The sequence below is a fragment of the Egretta garzetta genome, unplaced genomic scaffold (assembly GCF_000687185.1).
Source record: "Egretta garzetta isolate BGI_Z169 unplaced genomic scaffold, ASM68718v1 scaffold332, whole genome shotgun sequence".
NCBI lineage: Eukaryota > Metazoa > Chordata > Aves > Pelecaniformes > Ardeidae > Egretta > Egretta garzetta.
Genome location: NW_009258879.1, coordinates 410,691 through 418,919, shown reverse-complemented (window position 1 = coordinate 418,919; position 8,229 = coordinate 410,691). Strand labels below are relative to the sequence as shown.

The 8,229-nt window shown below is 49.4% G+C and overlaps 1 protein-coding gene across 8 annotated transcripts in view; it reads right to left on the bottom strand.

The window, feature by feature from the left end:
- Positions 1-2,214: 2,214 nt before the first annotated feature.
- TMCC1 (transmembrane and coiled-coil domain family 1) overlaps positions 2,215-8,229 on the bottom strand; it is a 109,559-nt gene continuing 103,544 nt past the window's right edge. For 7 of the 8 annotated variants that reach the window (XM_035889456.1, XM_035889460.1, XM_035889453.1 and 4 more), the window contains one exon: positions 2,215-6,439. In XM_035889456.1, coding sequence (XP_035745349.1) covers positions 6,125-6,439 — 315 coding nt within the window. In that variant the 3' untranslated portion in view covers positions 2,215-6,124. The remainder of the gene's footprint in view (positions 6,440-8,229) is intronic. The other variant, XM_035889455.1, reaches the window with a different exon arrangement.

Here is an 8,229-nt window from a genome sequence, read left to right as displayed (position 1 = left end):
GGCAGCGCTGCCCCAGCCGGCAACGAGCCCGCTGAGCGTGCCCGCAGCACCGTGGGGTCACACTCACGCGCTTCGCTGTGCTGGCCGGAGGGGCTCGCGGGTCGCTCCCTAGGGACCCCACTCCCTGCGTGTCGCAGCTGCTGTCAGGCATGTTTTCTTCAAGCAGTGGAACTGGAGACAGGGCTGTCCTGAAGGCCGTCACAGCAGGTATCGATAAGAAACTCCAGTGGGACTCAAGTGCTTTTGTGCGCGTAGCGGAGGAACCTCTGAACTCCTTCGGCTCTCGATTGCGAGTATCAGCTGTGCACTGGCAGGGCTGCAGGCAAACCTGCACCGGGCAGGCAGGCTGAAAGCGCACCACGGCTCCCCATCTGTTCCTGCTTTTCTCTCCAGGCAGCGGCCCCTGTTTTGTGTCAGCATTCCCTGTTTTGCCCCTTTGGGCCACGGCTGGCACAAGGCTCGCGCAGAGGCAGAGCAGACATACATGGTGACTCTTACTCCTAAGCCCAGAGGGGATCTGGCTGGGGAGTGAATCGCTCGGCAGAGCTGGTTTGCCAGGGATGTTCCGTTTCATGCTAACTCGAGGCAGCAGAGCACCCTTCCCATTTCTGCTGAGCTCCAGTCAGTGGGGGAGGCCCACAAACCAACACCGTCTTTTACAGGAGCAAGTGGATTTAGTGCTCGTTAGGACACAACCTGAGGACAGATGTCTTGTGGTAGGGAGCTGCCCGTTTGCCAAATTTCCACTATCAACACACCAACACGGTGCGATTTGACCTGGGAGAACAACTGCTCCAGTGAGAAAGATCAGCCAGTCCTTGGCCTCCGCTGTGGCAACCCCGCGTAGCCATAGCCTTGCCACATCCCTGTTTGTCCCCCAGGACCTGGGTGGAGCTAGCAAACCACTTCCCACAGACTAACCAAAAAGCTGAGCAATGATGGGATTAAAACTGTTGACGTGGGAATAGGCAGCCACTGCTTTCACCCTCTGTCATCCTGCCCCCATCTTGTTCAACAACCATACTGAGTCCAACCAGCACCTACCGGGTGACCGCCCCAAAAGAACGCAGCAACGCTGAACTTCACAACAGCACCCGTGTCCCATCTTGAGCCAGACAGCTCTAGCAAAAGCAGCCCCAAGCACTTGCTTCATCCATAATCTGTGGAATTTGCATTCTGGTTGTGGGGAGACTATGGGGAGAAAAATCACCGCCAACAGATGCTTTTGCTTCTGGATCTCTTGCTGGTTTTCCAGCACTTGTAGTTTTTTGTGAAAATGGACTCAGTCCCTTCCCCTTAAAGCAAGCTGTTGCCGTTCCCTTCTTGGTTCCGTGTTCTTGAGGCCACATGACCAAAACCCAAGAGGAACGAGTACTTTCTCCACATCAGTGAGGAACCTGCTTGTACAAATACTAAAGAACTCAGAAATTCCTCTATGAAACTCAGTGGACAAAGTACTTATGTTTAGAGCAGAGGCCCAACCAACATCACACAGGCTCTCGCCTTTCCTCAGCGAAGAGGGAGTGGGCTTCCTGCTAGTGAATGCTGTCCTACCAGCTGGATTCCTCCTCGCCAAAGCTGAGCTGGGGCCCGGAGCTGCTCCATCACAAGATCCACACGAAGAACACGGGGGAGGTTAGAATCGCACCGTGCTTTGCACGTGCAGCTCAGCAGAGAGCTGATCCTGCAATCCCAGCGAGGAAGAAGCCAGAGCCAGCCCCCACCCCTTCTCAGCCAGGGCAGTCCAGATTACAGGGGCGGAAAACACAGGAGCACCCCCCGGGCAAGTCCTCTCACGGGGCTGTACCCACCTCCACGCTGAGCCTACAGACAGCGCTGCGGGCAGGGAGGGAGCAGCAACGCAAAGAGGCCAGGCCTCTGCGGGAAAGGCGGTGACCCTGCGGAGAGGCTGTCCCGGACTCCGGGTGGCCTGGAAGGGAACAGGTGAGGAAGAACGCAGTGCTGCTCTTCCTCCTCCTCTGCCCACAGAGACCGAACAGTGCAGCCAACTGATCCTCGCCGTGCCCAGGCGGGGTACGGCTGATTACTGGGTGAGGTTTGATATTCGGATCCATGGAGAACTTGCTCCAATTTTAAGGTCTTAGGGCTCAGCACAGTTTTAACATGCCCCTTTTTTTTTTCCGCCCCCCCCCCCCCCCCCCCCCCCCCCATCCCTTTGGAAACATCCGAATTAGGCCAGTGTTAATAGCTGAGGTCTTTATTTAAAGTTTTTTTATATACAGTAAAAGTGTCACAGATCAATCTGTGACAATCAGACAAGACAAATGTAAATCTCTCTCAACAATTAGCAGCTTAAGATCTATAAACTACAGTGTTACGTTCACAAGTGTCATTTCTGTACTTTTCAACCCGTGCAAGTGAGTTTTTCTGTTTATTTTTTTACACTTTTAAAACACACTTACAGCTAAGTCAGTTGCCTACTACTACACCACCTGGCATACACAACACAGACACACAGGGCTTTAACTCTTTAGCCACATTCAGAATTCACTTAAAAACTGGCTGAACTATCCAATCTTGAACCCCTTTGTAGCTTGGCTTCTTTTGCTATAATGCTGCTTTTTTAATTAAAAAAAATGCATATTTTCAAAGCTGGCAGACAGTGCTTTTCTGTCCCAGTGCAACAGGTACAGAACTCAACATTTAATCTGATCAGAGCCTAAGAACTCATGGGATTGGCATAAACCAATGAAATAATTGCTGTGAGCATGCTCAGTATCATTAAACTAAACTAAGGAGGCCGAGAGAAGAGACGTTCAGAAAATTTACAATGGCAAATTTTTTGCATCAAGATTTTCTTTCGTCTTTACATTGAGAAAGCCAATGTGGGAAACAGAGGAACTTCCTTTGAACCACGGAATTTCAATTAAGAGCTGCTGCTTTTTGAACTAACCCAGTCCGTTATATTCGTCCCTTTTTATATGCCAAGTGGATATGTGCTAAACATATCTAAGCAATTTCAGAATCGCTGCAGCTCTGAATATGCAATCTCTGGGGAAACATTCTGCAACACCGAGACGGTCACTAAGAAGTTCCCATCCATCAGGAAGGCTAATAAAAGGTACTCACACGCACACTCACATCCACGGCGGAAACTGTCTTCTACGTGTCATCCAGGAACGCTTCATCGAGAAGGCAAACACAACCACTTACAAGGAAAGGGAGCTTTAAAGCTAGAATCACATTTCCAACAACATCGTCATTGTTAAGCTACCAGAAATCATCACCGACTGAAGAGGGAGGAAAACCCAAAATGCTCTGCTAATGCAAAAGGCAAAACACATGGCAGTTGTGTTAGGACATGAAAAGTGGATGCAGCATCATATATGGCATTACTGCAGACAGCTTTCTGGAATGGAGGAAACTGTCGAGAGAGAAAGAGACAGACAGACAGACATTGTCCACAACCATATGCACACGGCCTTCCTCAAACAGTTTTGAGGTGATCCGTTTCTGTTAGGCCTGCACCTTCTGCCAAATTAGCAAACGGTATTTACTGAAGACGAGACAGAGTCGAGACACTAAATGGGATCAGGATACGAAGCAGAAGAGGGATAAACACTTCCTTCAAATACTACGGACGAGTGGCACCGAGCGTCCAGGGCCATTGGCTTTCAACTCCTTCCTGCTTTGACCACATGAAAACCTATAATGAGCAATTCTAGTGTGATCAAAACTGAGAAAAACAAAGGTGCAAAGGCCAGGGTTCAGAAAGAAAGGCCACAAAACTTTTCAGTCTTGTGCCAAACCAGTTCTTACTGCTGTTCACACCTTTGTTTCTGACAAAAACAACGTAATGGGAAGATGCGCGTTACCCATGCAATTGGAATCGGCCAGAGAAGGGTGGGGAACAGAACAGAGTTTTGCTGAGGCTGGAAGCGTGGTCTAGGGAGGGAATGTTTCGGCAATCTTTGCTCTGCCTGCAACTCTGCAGAAAGCGTAATTATTTTTGGCTTGAGTCAGTTGCAATTGGCAATTGATGTCTGTGTAGGACAGATCAGTGTATGTGGTGACAGAGGGAGGTGCACTGGGATCCTTGGGGAGAGGGGTACCTGAGTTTCCTGTGACTATGGAAAAAAATAGAATCTTTGAAGAAGGATGGTTGGACAGCGGAGGGCTTGCCGCTGCTGGCAGTCAGAATACCCTTGAGGCTGTTAACCTACTTTGAGGGAATTCTCTCAGAACCCAGAATTTGCAACACAGCATGAAGTCCTAGGCTTGTGTATGTACATACATATACACATATGGCGCACACGTTCCATATACGTATATGCAGGGTTTCGACCGGTTTAGGTCACTTGGGCAACGTTTGGTTCCTAGAGGGAACTGAAACCTGGAAGGAAGGAAAACAGTAAGATCTAACTAAACACCACAAATGGTTTTGAAAGAGAATCCTGGAGTCTTTTTGGATTTCATGGAGAAGGAAGTTGAAATCTTGGCTTTGTTACAGTGAAAGGGGTACCAGTTAAAAAACCAGCCCAGAGCCAACACAGATTCCTTGGACGCGAAGCCCGCCTGCCAGTACCGACAGGTCACCAGCCACAGGCGCTGCGAGGACTCGAGCATTACGTTTGAGGCTGACATTTCCTTTAGAGCTTTGGGAAGGTACCTGCACCCCGTCCTTGCCCCCACGGCTGAAGAAGGGGATGCTCTCTGTGGCACGCCACCCAGACAGAGCGTACAAAGAAGATCTCTACACAGACACACAAATGATCTTACCAGAGCCTGACAGGAGGAAAACTTTGGTTTCACTTTTTGGGGGGTTATTTAAAAATGAAATCAAGAGATATTTCTGAGACAATCATTCTTTTAAGTGGACTGTTGATGCAGTATTTCTTTCCTTAAAAGAACCTGTCTTTTCCCTAGGAAGGGATGAAGAGAAATTCGTTATCCTGAGGCCAGGAATGAGAGATGACGTGGAAATGAGAAATATAAACATACTCTCCTCCACATGTGGAGGAAGAAAAAAAAAGCCCTGCATGACCAAAACGAGTGGAGAAGATCGATGTTTTTCATGATGCTGCATCCGTATGCTCAGGAGGACAGATAACGGCATAGGAATAGCGCTGCGCTCCAGACAGGCTGGCACTAGAAACTACTCTCTGCCCTCCTCAAAACTGTTTCAGGACAAGACGGCTCACAATTATTCACGCATTTCTTCATTTAAAAACATCACTTCTTTATTTAAAAGGAAAAAAACCTGTAATGACCCTCCCAACCCCTTCCAAAAAAACCCCCAATAATAATAATAATAATAATTATAATAAAAAATCCTATTAGAAACAATAAGGAAGCACTGAGAGTTTGAGTATTACACTCTTCAAGTATGCTGTTTGGATTTTTTTAAATCTGTGAATATACATATATAAAAAAAACCTTAAAAGTGCGACCAAGGGCTTCTGCTTAAAGATAAGTATTTCAAGGACTACTTCAAAATACTGTAGCAGGACTGTGCAGTTACTGCGTATGGCATGAGGCTTCCACTCCGTATGCTTAGCAAAATTAGCCAGCCTTATCCAAAGCTATCGTAAGTCAGGTTAGCACAAGTGGTGAGCCCAGATGCTGAGCTGGGAGAGATCCACGCGTTGTCGTTTTTTTCTTGTTAAGGAAAGAAACCACTCTGAACACACACATTTGGACATGGAATGTGAGCAGACTTCACAGTAAAAGTTTAGTGTTACAGGTTTGCTGTGGTACCATCATTCAAGGCTGTGCACTAGATTTAGCTTTGCTCATCTTAAGCTCTTCTTCCTGACAGGTTTAGTACAGTAGTTCAAGCCACAATTTAAAGTGCCCATTGGTATGCTCCAAATTTCTGTATTTTATTTATTTCTTTTGTACACTTTAAAGAATCTTAAGATTTGCATCCAAAGAGAACCATGCTACATAAAAATTATCCAGGATTCTCGCCAAAAAGAGTTCTTGAATAAGATCTAAAAAATACTATTGCAATGCATCTCGCAGAGAAAAAACGTTATTCTAAATGTAAACAAATTCACTCGGACACTTTAAAACTTCAGCGGAGTAGCTGCTGACTAATCCTTGCCACGCTTGCCCACTGAGAGCGCCGGGAGGAGGGCAACGCAGCCAGTTCCTGCCGCCATCATCTGGGGGGAGACAAGAACCGTTCCAAGTAGCCGGTGATGGCGTCCCAGTGCTTCCACAAAAAGGCAATGAAAACCACTACAAGTAAAGTGCTGAACGTCCTATTGCGAGTCTTCATGAGGGGCACGACGCAGTTGGCCACAGTGGAGACGAAGACGAGGAGGACAGCCATGACAGCCAGGAGGATGTTGATGAACTTCCCCAGCAGGTTCCTGGCCGTGGCGTTCTCCAGCCCCTCCAGCTGCACCACTTGCTGCTGCTGCTGCTGCAGCTCCATCTTGGAGATGCGGGTCTGGCACGCTTCCAGTGCCTCCTGTTGGCAAGAACACACCGCTGGGTTGCCAGCACCCTGCAAGCCCACCCCCGTGGCAGACAGCCCACGGCTCTCACCTTACTGACTGGGCCGGAGCAGGGCCACCCCCTCACGCCCTACGCATGCCCGGCAGGACCTGAGTCACTGCGCTGGTTTCGTACCCTGCAGCGGGAGCAGAGGACGCTGTGCCGTTTCACGTGACTGAGGGCGAGGAGCCCCTCATTAAGTGGCACTGCCGTTTGTAACACCACGTCATCTCATTTACACCAGAGAGGCTTGACAGAGATGATGGGCTGGGTACAAGTCAGGCTTCGTTAAAACACACGCTTCAGCCGCCACTTTGCACTGTCAGCTGCCTGTCCCTGCACGTGGTGCGATGGTCACCTGAGACCTTACCATCCTTCCTGCCTTGCCGTCGGACCCGAGGGGAGGAGGATGCTGACAGCCCTCAGCAGTCGGACAGCCTGTGCCCAGAAAGGGCGGGGGGGGCTACCCAGTGAGCTGCTCACTTCAGCTTTGTTTTTGAGAGAGCACTGTGTCCAGCCAGCACTCCTCCTCCTCCTCCTCCTCCTCCAGCATGCACATTCCCAGAGCCTCCCATTTCCATCACGTTCCTTGCAGTGGCTTGTGCTTATCCAACCCTCTGTGAGCCCACTCAATTCTCTAGTCAACCTGGCAGAAAACTGAGTCAACAAAAGTAACTGAGCAAAACGGCTTGGCCGTATTCTGCTTCCTTAGTGAATGAGCCGAGTGAGCTCTGGGAAAGGTCTGAGGAGCACTATGGCTGGCGTCCCAGGAGGAAGATCTCCTCCAGACTGCAGCAAGCTGTGGCACTGGCACAGCTCCAGGTGACGCTGCAAGGCCTGGGGAAAGGAGATGTCTAGGAGAAGGATAAGCAGCATGAGATTTATGAAACCGCCTCTAGGAAGAGGCACAGCAAAAGCATGTGGAAGGAGAAGACTATCCTGTACAAAACAGCATCTCTAAAGCACCATTGACATGGGGGCCACTGTTTTCAGACCTTTTTACCACACTGAACCTCAAGCGGACCAAGCCAACCCATGGTACAACGCTGGCGGCACGCAGCGGGCGGGCTAGGGGTAAGGAGGAGGGGTGTGAGACAATTAATGCAATGGGACATTTCTGCTCTCGGAGGTACAAAGTTACAGTTTTTCCATTCATCCTCCCTCAGAGTCGCTTTGCTCAGCCCTGAAGGCCCCAGCCCTGAAGGCCACCTTCAGGCACTGTCTGGAAGCCTGTGGCAGGCAGCGTCCCTCTCAGGCTGACCGCTGAAATAAGCAGCAGGACTCCCTGCCTGCGGGCTGAGCTCGGTCACCCTCCTCTGCAGCACCAGCCCATGGGCTCAAATAGCTTTTGATGCAAGAAAACTTAACACTTACCTTTTCCCCAGCCATGCTGAGGAACGGTCTGTCCCTGATTGCAAGTTAACACTAGAAGCGCTGAATCATAAAATGAAGATTTAAAACAAGCTATTGAGATCCCCACTTCAATTTAAGTTTTCAACCTTACTTCTTCCTGCCATGTTAAATTAGAGAACAAAACCTGAACATCGTAATATTCCCCCAAGGCAGAGCCTCCTGTTCTCTCCATCAGAGGCCACGGCACCACGGTCCACTGACGCTGATTTATTTCAACCTTAACTTAAAGGTCACCATCACCTGCCACATTCCTCTGCCCTTGCGTCATGTCTGCGGAGGTCAATGAAACACCAGGGCTTCTCTTCACTTACGGTCCCTGCAAGTACGGGGCAAAAGGGACCAGGGCACAAG